Source organism: Mus musculus, chromosome 12 (assembly GCF_000001635.26).
Source record: "Mus musculus strain C57BL/6J chromosome 12, GRCm38.p6 C57BL/6J".
In the NCBI taxonomy this organism is placed as follows: Eukaryota; Metazoa; Chordata; class Mammalia; order Rodentia; family Muridae; genus Mus; species Mus musculus.
The window spans coordinates 11,294,102-11,320,475 of NC_000078.6; the positions used below are offsets into that span (position 1 = coordinate 11,294,102).

The 26,374-nt window shown below is 38.9% G+C and overlaps 1 protein-coding gene and 1 non-coding gene across 5 annotated transcripts in view; both read left to right on the forward strand.

Annotated features, from left to right (window-relative positions):
- The window catches only part of Smc6 (structural maintenance of chromosomes 6), a 53,900-nt gene extending 28,216 nt beyond the window's left edge, over nt 1–25,684 (forward strand). For 2 of the 4 annotated variants that reach the window (NM_025695.4, NM_001324476.1), the window contains 12 exons: nt 384–498; nt 822–982; nt 3,049–3,184; nt 4,161–4,241; nt 5,158–5,328; nt 6,470–6,607; nt 7,421–7,566; nt 11,977–12,102; nt 15,098–15,203; nt 20,506–20,658; nt 22,518–22,615; nt 23,669–25,684. In NM_025695.4, the coding sequence (NP_079971.2) occupies nt 384–498; nt 822–982; nt 3,049–3,184; nt 4,161–4,241; nt 5,158–5,328; nt 6,470–6,607; nt 7,421–7,566; nt 11,977–12,102; nt 15,098–15,203; nt 20,506–20,658; nt 22,518–22,615; nt 23,669–23,783 (1,546 nt within the window). In that variant the 3' untranslated portion in view covers nt 23,784–25,684. The other 2 variants (XM_006515173.3, XM_011243892.3) reach the window with 2 other exon arrangements.
- Nucleotides 5,786–5,843, forward strand: Mir7675 (microRNA 7675). The gene has a single exon (NR_106136.1). It is a non-coding gene; the product is annotated as a microRNA 7675 (primary transcript).
- Nucleotides 25,685–26,374: the final 690 nt, after the last annotated feature.

The following is a 26,374-nucleotide window of genomic DNA, read 5'->3' on the forward strand; positions in this document are numbered from 1 at the left end:
GAGCATGATGGTTCTGGTTCTGGATTTAAAAATGTATCGCCTACTTTAAATCCTACCCTGGCCACTTAACTGTCTTTAGGATGTTAGGGAACTTGTTAAACTCTCTGAAGCATCCTCATCAGAAAAAATAGGAAAAGTATGTTATAGTGGTTGTTAAGAGATTATATGAGCTCATATTTCTGTGTGCTTAAAACAGTGTCTTAACACTATTTTAATGTAAATAAATTCAGCAAATAAACCTCTTAAAGATAAGTGTTCATATGTCAGATTTTTATATTCTCTATAGTCTACTTACCCATTAAATTACGTATTTTGCTTTTTATATGCATGAAGTTCTCTTTTGTTTAAAGTTTGTTGAGTTGTCCTCCCCCTCTGTCTCCTAGAGCTGCTTACCATCCAGAGTTTCCAACTGTTCTGACAGCTTTAGAAATAGACAATGCTGTTGTGGCAAACAGCCTGATTGACATGCGGAGCATAGAGACAGTGCTGCTGATCAAAGTAAGCCAGTGGTTCACGTGCTTTTCAGAATCTTCCTAGCTGAGGTTTCTCATAGATATGTTTCCCTGTTACACTTTTATCTCCTGGGAGGATCTATAGGATAATATAGCATTGGTTGGTTTGTGCATTTTGTTTCCAAAGGAACTGTTGTCAGTTTTGGTTGTTTGTAAAATATTTCATAAATATATTGTTGTTACTATGGAAATTATTTTGATGTTTAAAAAAATATACTTGAATTTTCTTACCAGTGGATAAAAGTTTTAAGTACATCCATCAGAAATACTTTGGTAATGTTTTAAAAAATATAAACTTCTTTCTTCTAGAATAATTCTGTGGCTCGTGCAGTCATGCAATCCCAAAAGCCACCCAAAAATTGTAGAGAAGCTTTTACTGCTGATGGTGATCAAGTGTTTGCAGGACGTTATTATTCATCTGAAAGTACAAGACCCAAGTTTCTAAGCAGAGATGTGGATTCTGAAATAAGGTTTGAATTAAGTGCTTCACTCTTTTATTCCCACTGTCCCCTTTGGGTTCCATTTTCTGTGATTTCTTTAGTATTTGGTCTTAAAAGTTTCTTTAACATGGAATTCAGCACTTATTTTGACAACAGTATTTAGGACTAAATGAATAAAATGTGCTTAACAGTTCTTCTGCATGTTTCTACCTGTCCTCAAGCTGTAGCGCTTGCTTGGGCAGCATGTATATTGAAATTGGAACAACCTACAGAAGACTATTGTGTCTCCTGTAAAAGGATAGACTATACACTCTGAATGCAGCATTCCATGCTGAAGAACTGAAAGGGTGTGCAGGAGCTGGATCACTGCTCACTACAGCGTTTCCTTTTCTTTCTTTCTTTCTTTTTTAATTAGCAAGAGTCCAGCATGCTAGGCTACTTTCGGTCATAGACTTCCTTATCTGTCTCATTTGTAGAGTTACATTGTTTGAGAGAGCAAGAAAAAAGGTCAGTTGATAACATATAAAACACCAGCTTGGGAAAATAGCTGAAAGAGAAGACAAATGGAGGAGTCCTCCCCCCCCCCCCCCAAAAAAAAAAAAAAAAAAAAAAAGGTCTTGTCTAAATTACATACAGGGGTTTGCAGAAAACATCATGATTTCCCAACTGAACTGGTTGGATTTGGTGAACTGATGGCTTAGGCATTAGTCAGTGACTTAGAGTATATTTAGGATAAAGGGCTATTGCTGCTGCTGTCCTTGTGCTTGCCTGAGGCCGAGGAGAAAGGGTCATTAGTTTAGTAGAGCACTGCCTACCATGCATGAGGTCCTAGAGTCCTCCTCTAGCACCTTTCCAGAGGAAAGGAAGGAGGAGGAGAGGGGTCATCTAAAAAAGTTGTGCCAAAATAAAAGGATTCTAAGTGACTTACAAGAAATGAAAGGTTTGTTGGAGTTTCTCATTTTCAGATAATGAATACTTTTCAAGTGATTATTAAAAGTAGCATGAAGTTATTTCAAGGTTTTGGAAATTAAAAATTTTTTTGATAAGCACTAGAAAAAGGTTGGAGGAAAAAAAAATAACCCACCAAATGGATGCTGTAGCACTTGGTCTAGTTTTTCATCCCAAGGCAGTTTCATGTTAGGAAAGTATGCATGATGTGTAAGCAGGCTCCTAGAGTGATTGGTTACTTGTGTATTAAATTGAACTTCATGGTAAAAAAAATTGATAGACATTACCGAAGTAGTATACTTTAGAATTTATGCCTTCATTTGTTCCTTTAAACAAATAGTAGTGCTTGCCAAATGTGCTAAGAGGGAGAGGGTAATTTATACATGAACAGTGCTGTGGAAATCAGCAAAGTACAGTGCAGAATTAGAGACTGATAATTATTTTGGAATACATCCATCTGATTCAAGCATCTTGTATACATAGCTTGTTAGGTAACAAATGTTCTCTGTCCATGTGTAAACTAGTAAGGCAGAACACTGCAGCATATGTTGGACTGCTGCAAAGAGACCCTTCGTTGCCATCTTTGTTTTCCATCTCTGTCCTCTTTTTCCTTCAATTCCATACATATTCTTAGCATTTTCTCTTAAACAAGAATTGCTAAGCTATTAAACTTCTTCTCAACACCGTGTGTGTGTGTGTGTGTGTGTGTGTGTGTGTTTGCGCGTGCATGCACATGCGTTCCCCAGGTAGCCTAGCTGGTAAAAACATCCCTCCAGAAGCACATTTGTGTTCCTATAGTTGTGAGGCAAAGTATCTCGTCCTATTCATATTTATTTAATGTTGCAGTAGAGTCTTCTCTTTGAGGGATTGGATATTCATCCTGTTTCTGCTTCCACCTAACTCCATGCATAATTCCTAGAGCATAGAATTCATATTCTAACACTTTCTAATCAAATAAGTAAAACTTCTTAAATGATCTTTTGACATTTCTGCTAGTTTTCACTAATAACTGTAATTTAATTTGATAGGATTATAGAAGTGCTTTAATGCAATAAGGTTCTGTAAGTAAGTTCTTACAAATAAACTTTTCTTGTTGTAAAGGAACAAGATATATGAGAGTTAAAGTATTTTTTATCTTCTCTATCAAGTGACTTGGAGACTGAGATTGAAAATAAAAAGGGCCACATAATAACCCTTCAGCAGCGTCTGTCTGCGCTTGAGAAGGATATCAAACGCAATGAAGAACTTCTTAAAAGGTGCCAACTACATTATAAAGAAATAAAGGTAAAAAACTCAATAATAGCCTTTGGCTTCCCAACTTACATTTCAGAGTTAACAGTACAATTTTGTCATTCATCTTCTCAAATATTTTGACCTCAAGCCAGTCTTGGGAGAACTTTGATTTATGTGTCCTATTAGTTAGGGTTCGTTTCTGTTGCCGTGATAAAGCATCTCGGGGAGGGAAGGTTTGTCTCAGGCTTCAAGTTTCACATCAGAGGCCATCTTTTAAGTCAGGGTAGGAACACAAGGCAAGAACTAGAGGCAGAAGCCATGGAGGGATGTTGCTTGCTAGCTTTCTCCTCCAGGCTTGTTCAGTTGCGTTCTTAGAGCACTCAGGACCACCAGACCAGGGTAGCACTGCCCACATTTTTTTAAATTAAGATTTCTTCTTCCAGATGACCCTAACTTGTGTCAAGTTGACATAAAACTAGCCAGCATGTGTGTGTTGCATCTATCACTACTTTGAATTTTTTTTAAAGATGAACATCGAAATTTGTTTTTTGATAATGTTAGCTATAGTTAAAAGCTGCCTGTAAATTTAAGAGAAAGCATTAGTAAGAATGGTAGACAACATTACAAGACTTTTCTTAAAATAAGTTAGACTACATGGACTTCCAGACCTCCCACAGGTTATTCGGCTCTTGGGGAAACTGGATTTTTATAGTAATCTTTCAATAATTTGAAAAATTTGGTATTTTAGAAAAGTGTTTTCTCCTATTGACTCGATAGTGTGATCATTTTGAACCCTAAAGTGGATTTCTTCTATCCACTAAAGTGTTCAAGTGGATTAGTAGTAAGATTGATCAGGGTGGAATGCACATGTATATGTGCATCTACTTTGGTTCATTTCATAATGGTACATCCCCTTTGTTAACCATCGCATGCTGCTGTATTGTATGCATAGTAGATATTTGTGGTTTAATATAGACTTTCAAGGGTACTTTTATTTTCATTAAATTCTGTATACTTCCTTTTGTAGATGAAAATAAGAAAAAATATTTCTGAAATTCGGGAACTTGAGAATATAGAAGAACACCAATCTGTAGATATTGCAACCTTGGTAAAATACTTTTCTTCAATTTAAATGTTAAAAGATAAAACAGTAACTTAGTAGTTCACAAGTCTCACTTTAAAAAAGATCCTTTCATTGTAGCTATCTTTATGATTGCCGTTGCCATTCATAAGATATATCTGATTTTACCTGAAGTATGGCCTTTGAAATTCTTGATGTTCGTGTATGTGACTTATATGCATAATACATTTTCCTTGTACCACGTAAGGTAAATGTTAATTTTGCTGCAAGGACTGAGAGGTTAGGACTATGTTTTCAGTCACTCACAGTTGATCTTTGTGTATTTCATTTTCCAGGTTTATGTTCCATCTTAATTTTTTACATGTTTTTCTGTATTTTAATTTTTTAGCCAACTGTGACATTCAATTTTACTTTTTCTGGAATGGAACAAACAAGCCATATTCATGGACATAACTCATGTCCTACCTAAGTGAATGGCAGCATGTTACCTGCCATAAGCAGTGGGCAAGCAGGATGGTTCTTGTGCTGCACAGCTTTCGGCTGTTGAGCTTTGTTAGTAATCATGTTTCATGCTTTTTATCTTTATTGATAAACTACCTTAAAGACATAGGTTATGTCTTAATTTATTTTTTATTTAGCTACTACCACATTGTCACACAATAAATACTGACATACACTAAGTGTATCTTGACAATGTAACAGCTTTTGATTGTGCTTTCAGACTGAGTAGTTCTTTATTTGACTGCCAATGGCATTCCTTCTTTTGAACCTTTCTGTTCTACTTTATAAACTCGCAGCTAGAGTATGAAAATACTGTGTTTGCTTGCTTGTTCATCTTAGCTCTGATTTCTGCTGTTTTCCTTTCCTCAGAATTGTCTCTATAGTTTTTTTCTGTTGGATAACTTATGTTTAATTTGACTGTATATTTTTAAAATGTTATCAGGAAGATGAAGCTGAAGAAAATAAAATAAAAATGCAAATGGTGGAGAAAAATATGGAACAACAAAAAGAAAACATGGAGAATCTTAAAAGTCTAAAAATTGAAGCAGAAAATAAGTATGATACAATTAAATTGAAGATTAATCAGCTATCAGAGCTAGCGGATCCACTTAAGGTATTATATAATTGTTATTCTGTGTCTTTTATGTTAGAGCTTATTCAACAAATTCGTTGTATCTTGCCTTAAAGATCCTTACTGGTTAGGTATAAATGTAAACATAAAGTGTTGAATTAGGTCAATTAATACAAAATAGTCTGCTCTTGTTTTTAAAAGAATAAATATATTATGCCAGGCAGTGGTGGCGCACGCCTTTAATCCCAGCACTTGGGAGGCAGAGGCAGGCGGATTTCTGAGTTCAAGGCCAGCCTGGTCTACAGAGTGAGTTCCAGGACAGCCAGGGCTACACAGAGAAACCCTGTCTCAAAAAAAAAAAAAAAAAAAAAACCAACAAGGTAAAGTAACCTTTAAAATCTTAGGCCATAACAAATTGAGTAGGGTCACTTAATTTGAATCGTGGTGTGCTAAAGCAGAGTAGAAGAACGATTAGCAGATAAATTATGTACTTAGGAGACTTACGAAAGAATGAAGAGCAAGCTGTGTTCTGGGCTTGTTTCATTTGTTCGTGACTCTGCTTTGTATATGTGGCTGGGACAGATTCAGGGCTTTCTGTATGCTATGTAAGCACTGTACCCCTGAGCTGCTTCTCTCTGCTTATATTGTGTTGTGCTCTGAGCTTGATTTTGAATCCTCTGTGCTTAATTAATATCTAAGATTATACATGCCCTGGACTTGGGAGTTCTTAAGTAAGTTCAATAAAAGTCACCAAGAATTTTTTATCTTAGCTTTTGCCTCGGCTTCGAATCATTGAAAGGTAGGAGCTGTGTCCTTTGGTAAACCTGTATGTAATCAAGTAGTAGCAGGAAGTTTTTCCCCTCTTCCTCAGAATGTCACAGTAGCTGTCAGTCACAAGACCAAGATGCTTTTCTAGCAAAAGAATTGTATTCCTAATACTCCACCATGATATGCTAGCAGATAAAGTGTACTTGCTGGTGGGAGTATTCTCTGTGTCAATCAGACCTGGGGAGGTAGTTACTGATCATTGTCATCTTGGTCAGTGGATGTTTTTTTCTCACTGAAAAGGGCAGCGGGCACTTACCAACCAAGTTATTCCCTAACTATTCTCAAAAGCAGCAGAGCATCCACCCTGCTGCTAATGATCCTTTCTTTATAGATTGTTTTGTCTTGATTAAAATAGGATGAGTTAAATCTTGCTGACTCTGAAGTGGATAGCCAGAAACGAGGAAAGCAGCACTATGAGGATAAACAGAAAGAGCATTTGGATACCTTAAATAAAAAGAGACGAGAGCTTGACATGAAGGAAAAGGAGTTACAGGTAATATCAGCACGATGTCTGCATGGCTGGGGTATATGCTGACTGATTTTAACTCCTGCCAGCTGTGCCTGTTCACAGTTAAATAGGCAGTGTGGTTTTAGGGAACAATTGAAGGCAGTCCTGCTCTATGTGGTGGGTTCCATCTTTATGTCACAAGGAAAATGAGTGGAACTCTTTATTTTTATATTTGTTTCAGACATAATACAGTAGATTATGATATAAGATCTATATTGTATAAGAAAATACTTAGCACTTTCTTCATTGCATATAAACAAGATGGTCTATTTGTGTTTCCCATACCTCTCTTGTTCAGAGTACATGCTAAATTACACAGGAAGTGGTCACCAGCCTCTGCATCCTGATATCACTATTTTACTTTTTTTTTTCCACTAGGGAGGGGTAGAGTTCTTACAAGTTATTAGTCCTGTGCATAGGAATGTATTTTTCCTTGAACATTTCTAATGATGTTTAACTTCATTTCTTCAGTGTAAAACATAGATAGAAACACTATTAATGCGGGGTGGAGGGCTGGCTCAGCAAAGCATGCTAAGAGGCTTGAATTTACTTTTCAGTACCCACACTAGTGCTAACAACTGGCTGTAACTGCAGCTCCAGGGTGACCCAACATCTTTGGCCTCCACAGGCATCTGTACTCACAGACATATACATAATTAAATACAATAAATCTTTAAGAAAAAATGTTGATAGTAAACATGTGTTTTAAATCTAAGCTCATTTTGCTTTGCATATTTTGGCAGAATTAGTATAATGAATTATAAAATCAAGAAAAATTTTAACAATCTATTTTCTTAGGAGAAAATGTCACAGGCAAGACAGATCTGCCCAGAACGGATAGAAGTAAAAAAATCTGCATCAATTCTAGACAAAGAAATAAATCGATTAAGACAAAAAATTCAGGCAGAACATGCCAGTCATGGAGATCGGGAGGAAATAATGAAGTAAGTGGTCATTAATTTTCTACTTTAGTGTATTATCCATAGATATTATTAAGGCATGTTTTATATGTAAGTTTAATTAGGATGAAGGGGTGCTATTGGTATGTATGAGCATTATAACAGTGAACAGTATCTTATGGAATGACATTTTAACATGAATGCTATTTATATTATTCATATGGAGAGAAAAATATTCAGCTTCACGGGTGATCAAAAACTGCCAATCAAAATAATTAGGAGCTATTTTCTACATACATGAAAATGAATGCAATGAAAACATTAATAGTCCAGGACACTGAGGTCTTGGTGAAATGGGTATTCTTACATTACTGATAAAAAAGAAAGGCTTTAAGAGAAATAGAGTAGATTCGTTCTGGTAGCCCCCCCCCCCCCAAGCCATCTTCCATCTGAACCCAGCTGAGCCCGATAAGGGCTTCAGAGTACTCTCCAGCAGGACCTCGAGATCACCTCGACATCAGCTCCAAAGAATCAAGAAGGGTCTTGTGCCAGCAGGAACAGGGACAAAGGAACCCTGTCCGACCAAAGGCTGGAATACTTTCCGGTCGGGGCAAGCCCTGCCATGTTCCGCCTGAACCCACCAGAGGCAGCCAGGAAATCTCGAGTGCTCTCCACGCCTCAGGACCTCGGGATCACCTCGGGATCACGGGTTTGTGGAACGCAACATCAGCACCAAAGAATCGAGGAGAGTCTTGTGTCAGCAGGAAAGGAACCCCGCCGACCAGAGGCTGGGATCCATTCAGGTTGGGGGCCAGCCCCGCCATCTTCTGCGTGAACCCAGCTGAGGGCATCTAGGGCCCTGGAGGACTCTCCACACCACAGGACCTCTAGCACACCTAGGACCTCGTGATCACCCGAGAGCACGTGGGTGACAGAAGCAACAGAGCTTCTTGGACAGGGTCCCATCATCGGGCCTTCATCCTCAGCCAGGAGGTGGAGCAGAGATCCAGACTTCTAGACACCTGCCCTGTAAGAGGAGAGCTTGCCTGCAGAGTGCTCTGACCACTGAGACTCAGGTGAGAGTTGGACTCCCAGGAGTGCTGACAGAGGCTAACAGAATCACAGGAGGATTAAGCTCGGGCCAGAGACAGCTTGAACATTAACACCAGAGATTACCAGATGGTGAAAAAGGCAAACGTAAGATTCTTACTAACAGAAACCAAGAACATTGGGCATCATCAGAACCCAGTATGCCTGGTGGGATTGCAAGCTTGTACAACCACTCTGGAAATTAGTCTGGCGGTTCCTCAGAAAACTATACATAGTACTACGGAAAGACCCAGCAATACCTCACCTGGGCATATACCCAGAAGATGTTCCAACTGGTAATAAGAACCCATGCTCCACTATGTTCATAGCAGCTCTATTTATAATAGCCAGAAGCTGGAAGGAACCCATATGCCCCTCAATACAGGAATGGATACAGAAAATGTGGTACATTTACACAATGGAGTACTACTCAGCTATTAAAAACAATCAATTTATGAAATTCTTAGGGAAATGGATGTATCTGGAGGATATCATCCTGAGTGAGGTAACCCAATCACAAAAGAACACACATGATATGCACTCAGTGATAAGTGGATATTAACCCAGAACCTAGAATACTCAAGATATAATTTGCAAAACACAAGAAAATCAAGAAGAAGAAAGACCAATGTGTGGATACTTTATTCCCTCTCCTAGAATATGGAATAAAACCACCATGGAAGGAGTTACAGAGACAAAGTTTGGAGCTAAGATGAAAGGACGGACCATCCAGAGACTTTACCACCCAGGGGTCCATCCCATAATCAGCCACCAAACCAGACACTATTGCATATGCCAGCAAGATTTTGCTGAAGGAACCCTGGTATAGCTCTCTCTTGAGAGGCTATGCCAGTGCCTGGCAAATACAGAAGTGGATGCTCACAGTCATCTATAAGATGGAACACCGGGCCCCCAATGGAGAAGCTAGAAAAGCACACTAGGAGCTGAAGGGGTCTGCACCCCTATAGGTGGGACAACAATATGAACTAACCAGTACCCCCAGAGCTCATATCTCTAGCTGCATATGTTGCAGAAGATGGCCTAGTTGGCCATCATTGGGAAGAGAGACCCCTTGGTATTGCAAACTTTATATGCCTCAGTACAGGGGAACGCCAGGGCCAAGAAGTGGGAGTGGGAAGGTAGGGGAGCAGGGCAGAGGGAGGGTATAGGGAACTTTTGGGATAGCATTTGAAATGTAAATTATGAAAATATCTAATTAAATATGTTAAAGCCGGGCATGGTGTTGCACACCTTTCATCTCAGCACTTGGGAGGCAGAGGCAGGCAGATTTCTGAGTTAGAGGCCAGCCTGGTCTACAAAGTGAGTTCCAGGACAGCCAGGGCTACACAGAGAAGCCCTGTCTTGAAAAAAAAAAAAAATCAAAAAAAAAAAAAAAAAAGAGAGAGAGAGAAATAGAGTAGTTTACAGTTTTGCTGTTTACTTACAGGACTTTGGAAGATTATCAATTTTTTTTACCCTTAATTTCTTCCTTTTCCTTAATAACTTAGGTTATGTTATGTAAACCAAATGTAAGAATCTATAATAAATAGAATTTAGAGGAAATAGCTTATGGTTGTTAAATTCTCCTGAAAAGCATTTAATCAGTATAAATTAAAATGCTTTACAGAATATCTGTTACAATTTTAAATGAGTCACTGTTTATAGTGTAACAATCTAGAGGAAATATTGTATCATTTCCTTAAATAGTTTTTTTTTAATGAAATGTTAACAATAGTATATAGCTCTGAAGAATGGTTAAAAAAAAGTAGAAAGATTCAAACGTTTCCACAAACCCCCTTTTAGGTTACAGAAGGCTAAGAAAGGGGTCTAGCGAGGCGGCTCCGCAGGGGAAGGACCTGCTGCCAAGCCTGGTGGCCCGAGTTCAAGCCCAGGATCCAGGTCATGGAAGAAGGCACTGACTTTCTTGATTATCCTCTGACTCCCACGTGTGCCATGCTGCCACGTGAATATGCACACAATAAACCTCCTTTAAAAACAAGTTTGGGGCTGGAGAGATGGCTCAGTGGTTAATAGCACTGACTGCTCTTCCAGAGCTCCTAAGTTCAGGTCCCTGCAACCACATAGTGGCTTTCAACCATCTGTAATGGGATCTGATGCCCTCTTCTGCGGTGTCTGAAGACAGCTACAGTGTACTCATATACATAAAATAGATAAGTCTTTAAAAAGAAAAAAAAATAAACAAGTTTGACGAAGCAAATGATCTCAGCTTCATTTTCAAAACAGTCGGGAAAAGTCCTACTGTTAAGAAATTTCTGTAAGCAGTGCATCTCTAAAGAAGCTCCTCAGCTGCAGTGCATCTCTAAAGAAGCTCCTCAGCTGCAGTGCATCTCTAAAGAAGCTCCTCAGCTGCAGTGCATCTCTAAAGAAGCTCCTCAGCTGCAGTGCATCTCTAAAGAAGCTCCTCAGCTGCAGTGCATCTCTAAAGAAGCTCCTCAGCTGCAGTGCATCTCTAAAGAAGTTCCTCAGCTGCAGGATTTGGCTGTGGATGCCACTCAAAAGGAGTAGAGTTACCTAGCACACTCAGCGTTCGATCCTCAGTACTGCAGTTCTGAATGTATGTATGTGTGTGTGTGTGTGTATGTATGTATGTATGTATATGTATGTATGTATCTGTGTGTGTGTGTATGTATGTATGTATATGTATGTATGTATCTGTGTGTGTGTGTGTGTGTATGTATGTATGTATGTATCTGTGTGTGTGTGTGTGTGTGTGTATGTATGTATGTATCTGTGTGTGTATATATGTATGTATGTATGAGCTTAGGAGGAGGAGGAGGAGGCCGAGTAGGAGGAGTGACTGAGTGTAACAATTCTTGTGCAATCACCAAGTCTTCAGTTTGAATTTCTTGCACCCTTGTAAACCTGGCGTGGGGATACCTATCTGTACATCAGGCTGCTGGTTTTCCTTCCATTGTGGCACTTTGGAGTTGCCCTGCTTTCCTTACCTCATAGCTTGTTTAGGATGGAGGATTCCGGTACTAACCTTACGTCTCTTCTTTCCCTTATTGACATCTATTACTAAGAAAACCGTGTGGTATAACCCTGTTGTTTTTAGAAGGTGTCAGTTTACTGGTATTTTGTAAGATCTGCCTCCCCCGAGCCTTACCTGCATATTTATGCACATATGTTTTCCATCTTACTGCATTTTTGAAGTCTTGGACTTTGATTTTTCCTCTTCCCAGTTGTATTGTCTCCTGTAACATTCATTCTTTGTGGGAATATGCTTTGACTAGAAATTCTTATATCCTGTGCACTCCTCCTTTTCCTGTTCTTTCCAGTTACATATATTTGAGACTTTACGTGTGTGTTTGTATTTATTTGCTGACTGTTTTATTTATAAAATAGGCAGTATCAAGAAGCAAGAGAAACCTACCTTGATCTGGATAATAAAGTAAGGACTTTAAGAAGGTTCATTAAATTGCTAGAAGAAATAATGACCCATAGGTACAAAACATACCAACAATTTAGAAGGTGAGTGCATTTTAAAGGTATGTCTCTTTTCTGTTTGTTTTCAACTATTTCTATGTGAATAAATGATCAGATCTTTGCTCAGTTGGGCTCTATGAAGTACCGTGGAAGCATGATCCACATTAGCGTTTAGATTCTGTAGTTCAAGCAGAATACGGATCTGAAAAGACCTTAACAGCAAGCTCATGCAGCGTTCCCACGGTTAGCAGCCTTCACTCCGTAACTCTCAGAGGTGGTTTACTGCCTAGTAGGTCGTTTGTGTGGGAACTCCGTGGTATGAAACAGTTATTTTACTCCTGGACCCTGCATGTTTCTAAGGGAGGTTAGGAGGACTTATTAAAGCAGAAGCCCAACTACTTTACCGTGATCTGCGGTTATGGTGTAACTCCATGGTTAGAAACCTCTGTTTTATTTACTGCAATATCTTCAGTGTTTATAACTCTGCTTGATGTAGCTGGGGCTAGATCAAGGAAAGGAGCTATTAATAAGATGCCCAAAGATGCACAGTCTCTCAGGAGTAAATAGACCCCCCCACACACACACACACCAAAAAAGCAGGCAAAACAAACAAAATCTGGAAGATGATTGTTAGGGGAGGGAGATAACCTCTGCTTTCCCCAGACAGCCCCTCTGTGATGCCTTTTATTTCTCTTTATAGCCCAATATCTGCTCTTGTGTTTTTGTTTATCGCGTATATACTTGTGAGTGAGTGTGTGTGTGTGTGTGTGTGTGTAGGCCTGAAGTTGATAACAAGTATGTTTCCTTAGTCAGCCCTCCACCCTCCTCCCCATTGTTTTGCATTTCCAGCCAGCATCTTTTGCTGATCTGGAAGCTCATCAATTTGGTTGGGCTGCCTGGTCAGTGAGCTTCAGGGATCTACACTTGTCTACCTACTCACCAGCCCAGCCCAGTACTGGGGTTAGAGGACTATGAAACTACATAGTGGGGGCTTTTGTATGCTTCTAGGGATCCAGGCTTTTCCATCGTGGTAGGTATTTATCTTCTTGATGGAAACACTCAGAATTATGTTTTTGTTTTCAAGTATATTTTTAGAACTGGAACTAAAAGCAGATAGACCTTTATCCTATTAGACGGCTTTAGCGGTTTTCTTGGCAGACTCTCTTTGGGGCTGATTTTGTGCTAGCTCAGCACTCTTCTTACCAGTGCTTGTGAGTGCAGAGGGTTCACTAGTCCACAAGACATGAACTGTCCCTCGCTTTGAGGGTTCTGTGGTGCTCGTCCAGGTGTGTTTCTGTCTTTTCCACCTCAGGCTCAGGTCGTCTCCAGAGACTGTGCCCTGGCTGGTACTCAGGTCTGCAGTGAAGTGCAGCCTTCATACATCCTCCACAGTTATCCTCTGCCACCCTCTAGTGCTCTGCTCTCTAGACTTTCCCCACTTAAATACTAGGCTCCATGTAGGCATACATTTGGTTTACTCTTTGGTAAGTAGTAATTTTGAGGGAACCAGTTAACTTTTTTCCTGTTTTCAGAGATCACACAGCTCCAACCACCCCTCAAAGTGCAGGCAGACTTAGGAGATGGCTGTTTGGTTTTAGACCCAAGGACAAGGGACTGACTGGGGTGCATTTTGTATATCAAAGCAGACCTGGCCTTTAGGTTCTCCCAGTATCCCTCAGTCCCTGACTGGCATACCCTGCTCCCAACCCTGAACTTTCCAGCCAATAGGCTGGGCTGCCTTTCTCCAGGAAGCTCTTTCCTATATAGTCCAGTCATCTTGGTCTCTTCTCTTCCTTCTCTTCACTCTCTGAGCTCATGTTCCCTTCCTCTCGTTCTCTCCCTCTATCACCCCATGGTGACCTCCTGGCTTAGGTCCTTGGGTCCAGTGAACTCACCCTTGAGCAGCTTCCCAATAAACCTGCATTTAATATCATCTAACCTGGCTTGAATTGCCTCTTTGACCAGAAACAATTTATCAATAGTTTAAAGGCTTTCATTGGCAAAATCTGGGACAGTCTGAGGAGCATAGGAACTCTACCCTGGTGAAGATAAGTAAAGAATTGAAGGTGGGAGTAGCTCAGTCAGTGAAGCACTTGCTGTGCAAGCTTAAGGATCTGGATTTGAGCACCGATTCTGTGCCCCATATAAAAGCTGTACCCAGAAGAGTCAGGCCCCATGGTGTATATTTATGATTTTGTTAATGGGGAGCTAGGACTAGGAGGCTCTGTGGACAAGCCCCAGAGCAATGAAAGACTGTGTCAGAAATAAGGTTGGCAGAGCTGGAGGAATGGTTCAGCAGTTAAGAGTTCTGTTTGCTCCTCTGGAGTTCAATTCCTAACACCCTCATAGCAGCTTAATACCATCTACAACTCAAGCAACAGGGGCTCTCTTGTCCTCTTCTGGCCTCTGTGGATACTGCATGTATGTGGAATGCAGACAAACATGCAGGCAAAATACCCATAAACTTAACAGTCTAAAAACATGTACACAAGAAAACCAAGGTGGATAGCACCAAACAATGGCAGGTGAAGTTTTCTGGCACATGCATGTGTACACATGTACATACATACAAAAACGTAGGGGAAAGGTAACCGGGGCAGCAGAAAGTTCCTTTACAATGAGTGTAGTTCAGTGTCATCTGACAGTAGAAAGTGATGGGACTTGGGTTATATCAATCTTTTTTTCCAATATGAACTTGGGGAAACTGGCAGATAAATGAGATGCATATGTACTTTCATGTCTCTAAAGCTTAGTTACTTTAAGGACAAGATTTGTTTTACACATGAGAGTAATAATGCCTAGAATAAATTATTTGGGTGACTAATACATTTATATTGGATGACTGTCATAATAGGCATATTAAATAAGAAATGATACCTTTATTCATTTTTCAAAAGTTTTTGTATACAATTAATGAACCTGATAAAATCCAAATACAGATAAATGTTAAAAACATGGAGGAAATGGTCTTAAATCCACCTATTTTAATATCATGTTGAATATTGTTCTGTATTATAATGTGCCAAAATATTTTTTGAAGGTGTTTGACATTACGATGCAAATTATACTTTGACAACTTATTATCTCAGCGTGCTTATTGTGGAAAAATGAATTTTGATCACAAGAATGAAACTCTTAGTATAACAGTAAGTATCTTGATGAAGTATTTTCGTCATTAGTTTTCTTTTCGTGAAACATTGATTGACCTTATCCTGTTATCTGTAGAAAACAGGAACTTATTTCTAAGTTAAAGATGGCCTTTGCTAGTATGTTTAACATTAGGTTGCTGTTTATAAAGGTAGTAGCCTAGAGTTTCTTCCCAGAGACAGTCACATTGTTTTTTTAGGATGCTAAGGACAGTTTTATTTTCATTATAACAAGAGTTTACCTTGCCAATCCACTCCAATTGTTTTAGGGTTTTTGCCCAGCACCATGTAGGACATTAAAGAGTCCATTGTCTGTACTCTCACTGGGAAGCCATGAAATTTATACCTTGTAATTTAACTATCTGTTGTATTCACCATTACAGAATCTGTGGTTGTGGAAATGTTTACAAAGAATGTAGTATGAGAATATGGATTAAAACTTGCATAGGAATTTAAACAGTTACCCGCTTTAAATAGTAATTGTTGCTCTTAGTACCATAATTTTATCCTTCTATTCTAATATTCACAGTAAATACTAGACGTTTGGACTGCCTTTGTCATTTAGAACCTCTACATTTAACCAAAATAGGAAGTTAATTTTACTGTTCTTTGTTTAAATTTCCACTGTTAAATCTTGGTTACCATCTCTCCACCCATTTATTTTTGAGATCTAATCATTAAAGATCCAGACTTGAAGGTACTGGGAAGAATTAGGCCTCTGGTTTGGGAGGTAGTATGTCATGATAACCCATTGTTTTTACTGCAAAAGTATAAGAAATCTAAGGAAAATTTAAAAAGCTCTTACTTTTAAAGACATTGGAAAGTTGTGGAGCAACAGCGACTAGATGAATTGAAATTCCAAGAAGTGGGAGAGCCTGTGCAAAGGAAGCTAGCATTGCTGGATGTTTTCTTTCCTGGAGGTTTTTACTAAGCTTGCAGTGTTGGTGGTTATGAGGGATACTGAGACAAGACAGCAGGAGCTGGGGATGTTTAGACGCGTGACGAGTATTTCAGTTCATTCTTGAGGGCTGACGTTTACACGGTTAGCCAAAGGAACGAATACAGGTGAAATCACTTAAGTCTTAGTAAAACTACAAATCCACTCTGGTCAGCTTTCTCCCAGTTTAACTGTCAGTCAGCCTTGAACATCCTAATCAAATGGAACCTTGCTCCATCATGCTTACCGTTTATTATTATTGTACTAGTTATTCTAGCCAGAATCAAGGAACAAAGGAGGGAGTAAAATTCCTTACATTTATAATTAACATGCTCATCTGTGTAGCAAACCTGCTGACATCTACAAAAGAAGCAACTATAATTGGTTACAAGCACAGTCAGCATTCAGAATGAATTGTATGTTTATTAGCAACATGATCAAAAACTATAGCATCATTAAAATGTAAAACACAGAAATCTGACCAAAATATCTAGAGTTATTCTCTGAAAGGCTAAAAAAAAAAGTAGTGAGAGATTAATTTAAGTGAGAAATCCGTGGTTTTCATGGCTCAAAAGACCCTGCAGGGCCTGGGGAGATGTCCCATCTAGTAAACTGTTTGCTGTACAAGCATTAGAGCTCAAGTTTGGGTCTCCAGCATCGCATAAAAAGCCAGCCACTAAGCACTAGTCCCAGGTGAATTTGTGGGGCTAACAAGTCAGAGTCCATGGGTTCTACATTTAATGAGACCCCGCCTCAAATAAATAAATAAATAAAAATAAAGAAGACTGATTGAGGAAAATACTTGTGACATATGTATATCCACTGCACACACATTTGCATCTACAAGCATGCATACACATATCACACACAATTCAACATGTCAAAATTTCAGTTCTTCCCAAATTGGCCTGCAGATTTAGTACCATTTGTGGTATGTTTTGTAAAATGCACTGTGATGCAGTGGGAAGGAATGGGCCTTTGCTGGCCCATGCTGAGGCATCCTTACCTCCACCCTTACCCTGACCCCCAAGGTACTAGCCATAGGATGGGTCTAGAAGGAAGTCTGGGAAAGAAAGGTGACAGAGAGGGACAGAAAGAGAGAGGAAAGCGGAAGAAGGAATGAGATTGGCTGGTACCACAAGGAGAGAGATCGGAGGTAAGTGGTGGGGATCAGAGAGAGAGAGAAGAGAAGCCAAACAGTTCTTCTATAGCAAGCTAGACTTGTACCTGGCTGTTGTTAGGTAACTGTTGGGCAGAGCCTAAAAGAAATGCTGACATTTTGTATTAAAATAGCCACAGTCTTTTTTTTTTTTTTTTTTTTTTTTTTGGTAGAAATTGGTAGCCTGGTCCAAATATGTATAAAGAAATGCAAAAATTGTATAAAATGGTAAAACCATTATAATACCTATGAAAAGGAAGAACAACAGTATCTGAAGACTTCCTTAACTGAAGGCTGAGTACAGAGAGTAAGGTTCTATTAGAGACATATAGATTCAGGGATGCCAAGCAAAGATTTCCAGGGTTCACAAGGAAAACTTAAAAACGATGGGTGTTTTTGTATTTTTGAATTGCAGTTTTGTACATAAGTACATTTTCTAAAACACAATCAAATCTCACATTTTAAATAGTGCAGCTTATTGTATCTTTACGAAGTTAAGAAGGTCTGCTGCATTTACTTGAGATTGCATGCCAGAGTGTAAGTGTGCAGGTCCAAGGGCAACTTGTAGGAACTTTTTCTTTCCTTCTACCATCTGAGTTTCTAAGAATAAAAGTTAGATTTGGCCCAGACACCAATACATGCTAAGCCATGTTGCTGGTCCTATTGGGTTTTGTTTGTTTGTTTTATTCTTTTTCTTTCAAAGCAATAAAAATTAGCAAATAAATAAAGCTTGGAAATGTGACTTCAAGGAAAAGCAAGAGTAGACTCAAACTCCCGATGGCAGTTACAAGAGACCGCGGTTTCATGACTTAAGAGGTAGCTATAAACAAGGTGCAGTGTCAACACAGACTAGTAATCCACATGAAATATGGATTCTAAAACTTTGAACATGTGATGTGAAAAACTCTTTGGCCTAACAGCCAACTGAATGTAGCTAAAGATATATTTAACCAAGTTCAAGTAAGATAGGCAAGCAACAGCTTAGGTAAGCAACATCAAAATAAAACTAAGAAGACCAAAAACCACATAGCAGAGATGATGAGACAGAAAGGACACAATCAGCAGGTTTTGTGTGTATGAAATTGGAGTTCCACTAAGAACAGAGCGAGCAAAGAACAGAGAAACATTCTGAGCCAAAATACTTAAGGGTCAAGGTCACAAACTGAGCTGTTCTGAGACGCTTTGACATTTCAGGAAGTGATATTAATTTACGATAAACCAAAAACATCAGGGCTACACTGTCTTGAGAACAACCACTAGAAGAATGTCAAGTGAAGACTGAGAAGCCAGTTATGTCTGTAGTCCCAATTGGAATGCTCAGACAGGAGGATTAATGCAAATTAGAGGCTCTGTTATGCTAATGCATCAAGATGTATAAAACTAGAAGATGCTACATTAAATAAGTCACACATAGGAAATCAAATAGCACGTACTCATGGGAAGTTTAAGAGTTACTGTGAGCACAGTTGGGGAGGGGAGAGGAAGAAGTAGCAAGTACCAAAACAGGTTGCTGGGAGTGAGTCCCAGTGCTCACGGCAGTGTAGCCACTGCAGCTCACAGGAACTACTAATAGGGATTTTCAGAAAACCTAGACGAGAGAGATGCTCAAAAGCTCCACCAAAGCTCAAGTCTTATCCTGACTTGACTATGATATGCTTCAAAACCTGTGGAAATAACTGCTACTCTCCATTAGCAAGTGCCACTCTTACCTGCTGGTAAAAAAATAAAGGATGTCCATGAAGATTTTTGAAATAGGACACAAAAAGCAATTTTAAAAGTAACACTAATAAGATATACTATTACCTGGGGAATGATAATTTTTGGTATATAGTACAACAAAATAATCTAGAATTTTTGAGGATAATAAAAGAAAAAAAGTTGAATCTGTTTTAAAATCACAGAAGACTTAGATTAAATGAGATTAAATGGATTCACCCGAATGGGAGATAAGCACGTGAGGAGAACTCAGGATTGTTACCAATCCATGCCTCATTAGGTACTGCCGTCCCCTAGTGAGGGTGACTGAAATGAGCAAGGCTGGACATTTTTTGGGTAAGGACATGTAATTAGAACTATTACATTGCTCTTGGGAAGAAAATTACATTAAAACCTGTCTACTTCCAGGCATAAATTCAAGGAAAGATGAATGCTTATGTCTTCATAAGATATCCCTCCCCCAGGAGGATATATAGTATACATTTAAATTCAAAATTTGTAAGCCTCTTACAGTATTAAAATGAATGTATGCTCATTTGAGAGCAGCATATGTCTGACATATAAAATGGTTCTTTTCACCTTGTTAAGATATATTTGTTAGATATAGTATGCCTGCATTCTTCTCAAAATAGAATGCCTCCTTATATTGCTTTATATTTTTGTCTCAGGAAATTATGCAGAAGAAATGCTTTTAATATCATTAATTGACTTTTCTTTTTACTGTTCTCATGAAAGGTTTTGAAAATACTTACTTATTTATGTTTTATTTATTTTACATCGGGATCACAGTTTCCCTTCCCTCCTCTTCCCCCAGGTCCCCCCACCCCCTTTAGTGTCTTTTAGTCCATTTCCTTTATTCTTGAGTAAGCCTCTTCAAGAGGGTTTTTGTTTTGAGACTCTGTAATTATTAAAGTATTGTAACCACTAGATGTCACTGTAATTCTGGTAATGAAAAATTATCTCACTATTTGAAATGTTTAATGCAGTAACAGTTTCAGAAGAACTAGCTTAAAATCTTTATTTTAGTAAATAATGTTTGGTTAAATATTGGATTTATTGTCATAGCTTTGATATTTTGGTATGTTAGGTTCATGTCCATTAAAGTGACAAAATGTGCTCAATTTTATTTTCTTTTTTAAATATCTACTTTATATGTATGGACTTTGGGTCTGCATTACATGTGTGCACCAAGTGCATGCCCAGTGTCTAAGAGGGCCAGAAGAAGGTATTCGATCCCTGGGACCGGACTTAGAGATGGGCGTGAGCCATTGTGTAGATGCTGGGAAATGAGACTGGGTCCCTGGTAAAGCATCCTAACTGAGCCATCGCTCCAGTACCTCAGTCTGATTCTTTTAAAGTCAAACAAAAATTGGACACCTACTAAAGTATTAAATATTTTGAATGTATTTTCATACTGCTAAATGATCTTAGCTTTACCCCTTTTCTGTCTCTTTAAACTATAAATGTATTCCTTGTGATCACCCTTAAAGGTTCAGCCCGGAGAGGGGAACAAAGCCTCCTTCAATGACATGCGTGCTTTGTCCGGCGGTGAGCGCTCTTTCTCCACCGTGTGCTTCATCCTTTCCCTGTGGTCCATTGCTGAATCACCTTTCAGATGCCTGGATGAGTTTGATGTCTACATGGTATTGTAGAATTTAAGTTCTCTAACTTATTTGGTAGGAACAGTTTGAAAGGAACAGTCTTTCTTTTGTTTCCCCACAGTAGTTTGTGATCTTAGCGGTTGGGAAGACCCTGTTCAGTTCTTTCCATGATTACTGTGTGGTCCTCCAGAGACCCTGCCCTACTGGAGCTTTTTTCTACCACCACGTACATCTTGAGCGTTTGCCTGGCAGGGTCTCCTTCCCCCTTTTCCCTAGCTCATTTTCATCAATTAAAGCCACCATAAAGCTTTGCTTCTTAACTCCAGGCTGACTGACTCCTTTGGTTATGGCCAAGCTTTCAAACAACAGAAAAGAAAGAAGCAAGCAAGCAAGCAAAAGTAATAAAGATGCGAGTGCATTTGGGTTTGGAGATTAAAAGTTTTGAAAGCAAGGGCTGCTACAGTCACTCCAGTGGCTCTGGCATCTGGTTTGCCGGGTAGTAGAAGATTCCCTAGCTGACTGGGCTACAGTGAGGCTCAGGTGACATTCTGTGTCTAACATGCGCCATTACTACCTTATATACTCTAGTCTGGTCTCTGGTTTCAAAGCAGCGTTCTTTACCAGGTATCACTCAGGAACTTGGTGTTTATTCATTGGAGTACCTGGCACCTCTCCCCCTTTCCTTGGAGTGTGTTGTTTTATTGCCTCTGTACTCTTTCCGGATTTCTTTTTACAGTATCTCCTTTTAGTCTGCCTTTCTTCTGTCTCTAGTTCTGATGTTGAGTGTTTGACATTTTCTGTTTGCTTTTTACGGTATTGTCATTTTCCTGGTCACATATTTGTAGAAGTGACATAACATACATCCCTCCATACAGGCTTATAGACCTACCTGATGGAGGTCTCCTGTCCTGATCTTATGTACAGTCTAGACCTATGTGCCCTACTACTCATACTACTCATTCCACCATCCAGTAAACGGGCAGCATTCTGAGCTCAGTGTGTCTGAGACGGGGTGACTCTTCATCTCAGATCATCTTCCTTTTCTAAGTGTTTCCTTGTTAATGCAAGTCATCATCACCCTCCTGCTTACCTAGCTTCCAACCATACACATCGGATTCACTCTTCCCTTTTATCTACAAGCTGCCTGGCCTTGCTTGTTCCTCTTCTCAGTGTTCTACCCCTTCCTTTCTTTTCCCTGTGGTGGCTCTGGTACCTCTGCCCCTTTATCTCCAGCTATGATAACCTCTTCCTAGACTCTCAGACTTGTGTCCTGCAGTTCCTGTAGCCCATCCCCCACATGTTTTACGAGAGTGTTGATTTATAAAAGTAGACCCAATTGTGGTGACCCTTTTAAAACCCCTATAAAATACTTAATTTCGTAAGGTAACATTGAGATCCTTAATGCTGTACTATCTTCCAAAGATTTGAGCTGTGCTAAGCTGTTTGTAAGCACCATGCCCTGACTAGTATGCTCTCATGTATTATGTATTGAGCCGTGCTGTCTTCCAGTGATGCCTTCTTTGTGATACCTTGTGACTGCTACACTTTCTAAATTCTCAGAAACTTGATAAATTTGACATCTGGCAAATATTAAATTTTTATCCTGAATAATTAACTATTCTTGTGCTTAAATATTCACTCTGTAATAGTTGTGTGCATGTAGTTGTTTAGTGTTTAAATTATTACTTGTGTCTGAGAGAGAAGACCATAGAAATGAACAGTGAGAATATTTATTCAGTTAATTTTCCCTTATAGTTTCTGATGTTAGTTTTTCACAGGTGAACTTCTTGGCATCGTATGTAATGAATAAAAGTCTAGAGGTTTGTTTTAGCCCAAAGAGTGCTACTTTTATAGAAATAGCTGATGCAGAACCAATCCTAACTTTTATCTTTGTTTTTTAGGATATGGTTAATAGGAGAATTGCGATGGACATGATCCTTAAGATGGCAGATTCCCAACGTTTTAGACAATTTATCTTGCTTACCCCTCAAAGCATGAGGTAACTTCTTAAAACTTTCTGTGAACACACATGCACACCCATCCACCCAAATTTATTTGTATATATTTTGATCATGTGTAGAAGTGACATACATAACTTCCATCCCTCCAGACACATACACAGCCCCAAAGCCACTCCTCACAGATGGAGGTGTTTTATTCCCCTGCAGGCCTAGACCTGTGAGCCCTGCTACCCAGTATGCCACCTGAAAGCAACCAGTATTCTGAGACTCAGTGGGTCTTCCTTTCAAAGCATTTCCCTTTTTCGTATAACAAGGGGGAAGGGGAAAGGGGAAAGAAATGTTCTGTGTGGGAGATACACATGTACCACACACTCAGAACACACACAAGAATCTCAGTCAAAACAGTTCAGAGTGAAAGCGGCAGGGGACCCACATAGTTTTCATTTTTAAATGCAGCTGTGACCAGGTTAAGGGTGGGCAGTGGTCACTCCATTTTCTTGCTCAGCAGACTTAATGTCTTCTACTTTCCTAGATGCTTAAACTTTCCTTTGTGCCACTAGCCCTTCTTTAAGAAACAAATGGTCTGTAATGTAATTTGACTGGCTTGTGTTTTGAATTTGCTCCTCTGTAGTTTTCTTGACCAACTAGTAGGAAGTGGTTTTAATAATTCTATGTAAGACGAACAATTTAAGATCCCCTACTCTTTCTTTGTCCTTGGCTACTTAAAAACCCTAGTCTTAGAAAGAGCTTTGCTCTGCTCTCCATTCTTCACCATTGAGGGTTGATCCTCTGTCGCCCCAGGATCCTCTGCTGATTTGACTTGGAATATCCAGGCAATTACAACAAGATCAAAAGTGTAAAGTAGCTGACATATTTAAAAAAAGTTTTCTTTTCATCCAAATAGAAAACAGATAGGATGTAGAAGGAAGTTTGGATTTTTGTTTGTTTGGGAGTAGAGTTTTGTTGTGTTTTTATTGCTCATATTCTTGGGGATTCAACCTAGGGTGAGCGAGCTAGGGAACTGTCTAGTTGAGTGTTAAATGGGTAAAGTCTTTGTTGGGAAATTGAGTGATTACTTTTGCTTTCTCTAGCTCCCTTCCCTCAAGTAAACTGATTAGAATTCTTCGAATGTCTGACCCTGAAAGAGGGCAAACCACACTGCCCTTCCGACCTGTGACTCAAGAGGAAGATGACAGTGCAAGTTGACAGCTTAGTGCCTTGCCTCGTACTGAAGGGGAATTGTGAGGGGATAACTGGACTGGTGGATGAAATGGCGTGAGACAGAGGCACTCTGAAATAAAGGAGCTCCTTTAACATCACTCATCGCTTGTGTAAATAAGCCTAGAAAGCCAGCTGTTCCTTGTGAAAACCAATTTCATAATACTGGTTTTAAATCTTTTTATGTTTGTTTGCTTTGGAGTTTCTGTGTTTTATTTGTTTTTACCATCTACTTTTATAAATTTTTTCAGGAGTAAAATTTTGTACATAATGCACATGTACATATCTGTTCAGTTTGGGTTTGTTTCTATAGTATTTTGTAAGAATTAAAATAAAAGTTTGAGCACCTGATGTTTTGTGTTTCCAGGTTGTTACAGTCTACTTTTAAAAAGTGTCTGTGGCAAAAAAACAAAAAACAAACAAACAAACAAAAAACCAACAAAAGTTGCATATGTCTGTGGAAAGAGCAGTTTCTCAGCATGGGATGGGGGGATGCAGTGAGCGAGAACATTAGGCCGACATACTGATGTTTACGTATTAGAGATCTGCTAAGATTGGTGATACTGGCAAGATCTCTGCTTGCCATTGTTTTTTAACCCTGTGGTACAACTGTAGATTTGGATACAGTTTCTAATCACTACACTTCATCAGTTATAAGATCTTCTCCACTAGACACTTTTATGCAGCCTTGAAGCACTGCCAACTGTGACAAGTGCTTTCTCCTTTGTCCTTTAACTATCCTCCTTCAAGAAGGAGCTTAGCATGGCTGTGACAGTTTCCACTTTGGCCTGTGGCATGGTGGCCAAATTGTAAAAGCCCTCAGCTTTTGGTGGGTGCAACCACTGGGGTGGCAGATGCAAGAAGATCACAAGTTCAAGGCCAGCCTGGATAGCTTGGCCTCCGGCTTAAAATGAAAGTGAAATTGAGGCCTGAAAATACAGCTTAGTTGTCGAGCAGGGCTGGAGAAAGCGGGAAGGCGAGTGCCTGTGGTCAGGTAGAGGAGCTAGTGGCTATTGAGTCAAAATATACATCTCATGTGAGATGATATAAGCTACACCCTGAACTTAGAGACATTAAAATGTCCACAATGATCAGTTTCCTGTAAAAAAAAAAAATGGTATTTGTGAATTTAATTTTTTTTTTAAAAGAAAACAGTGTATTTGTGCCTATGTTCTGTTTCATACTAGGGTTAGGACTAGCCTTTAAACTTTGAATAGCCTCAAGAAGCATTCCTTTTATTACCAGCAATAAATTAGAATACATATTTATGAACTTAAAAAGGAAGTATTTTAAGAAAAGTACTATTTTTAAAAGCTAGTATAATTCTATAGTTATTGATGAAAACTGAGTTTTGTTTTGGTGGGGAAGAGAATGTATTCTTAGAATACAATAGTTGCCAAAAATCCAAAAGCATTTCTACTCTAAGAATATAGAAGGAGAAAACTGTTGTTTTAAACTTTCCTCACCAACCATAAGCAGTATAACTCCTTTGTATCAGAACTATTTTAACATAACATACATTTTTTCAAATAAATAAAAATGAAGTGAGACCAGTGCATTAATTTTAATTAGTGAAGAAGTTTGAGTATTTTGAGTTTTTGTGGTAGTTTTAAATGTGCTTCTACAGAATGAGAAATGCAGCCCTCAGATCCTGAGCATCTCCTGCCGAAGACAATGCATTATGGGAAATGAAACCCTCAGATCCGAGCATCTCCTGCTGAAGACAGTATTATTGCTTTGGCCTCAGAAAGCTTTGGTTTCAATCATAAGTGAAGCCTTCATCTAATGTTCTAAGGAGTAATAACATCCATTGGAAAACAAAAAAAGCTATTGTTCTTTTAAACTATGTGTAACTTCCAAAAATAAAACTTAAAATTTATATGAATTAATTAAGGTCATGCTTTTGTGAATTGGGATAAGGAATAGTAGAGTAACTTAGACCTCTTTATGAACAGTAATTTATTTATACACGTCACTCATGTAGCTCTAAAGTCTCCACAAGTCCCAAGACAGGATTTTAAAATTTACCCAGTGTAATCATTTACAAAATGACAAGTGTAGTGAGTTTTAGTAAGCCAAAGTATGATGGCTAAAATTAATAAGCCACTTATTTTTCATATTTTCCGAGTTTTTATTTCTCCTCCCTTTCATGTAGGAGAATGCTGACTCGATGTTTGGAGTATTTGTATGTAGAGACAAATGCTTAAAGTCTGTAAGAAACTGGGCAGTGGCTCATGTATTTCAGTTCTGGGCACTGAAAAGTGACCCAGATTGCCATACTGAATGAGTTCAAGGATCGCCAGAAAGCAAGACCCTGTTCCCTCCCATTTTTCTTCCTGAGTACAAATTAGATGTAGGAATAAAGAGTAAGTGTTTGTAATATCCTGAGTATTCTGTTCATATTAATAACTTGAAAATGTAGTTATTTAATACATCTACACAGTTATTGCAATTGTTCCCCCAGAGCACCCTGTGTTAAATATTTGGTTTCCAGCCTCTAGTGTTACAGGGTAGCAGTGGAACCTCAGGAGGTTGAGCATATTGGAAGGAAGTAAGGTGTTCAGGGATGGTGTTGTATC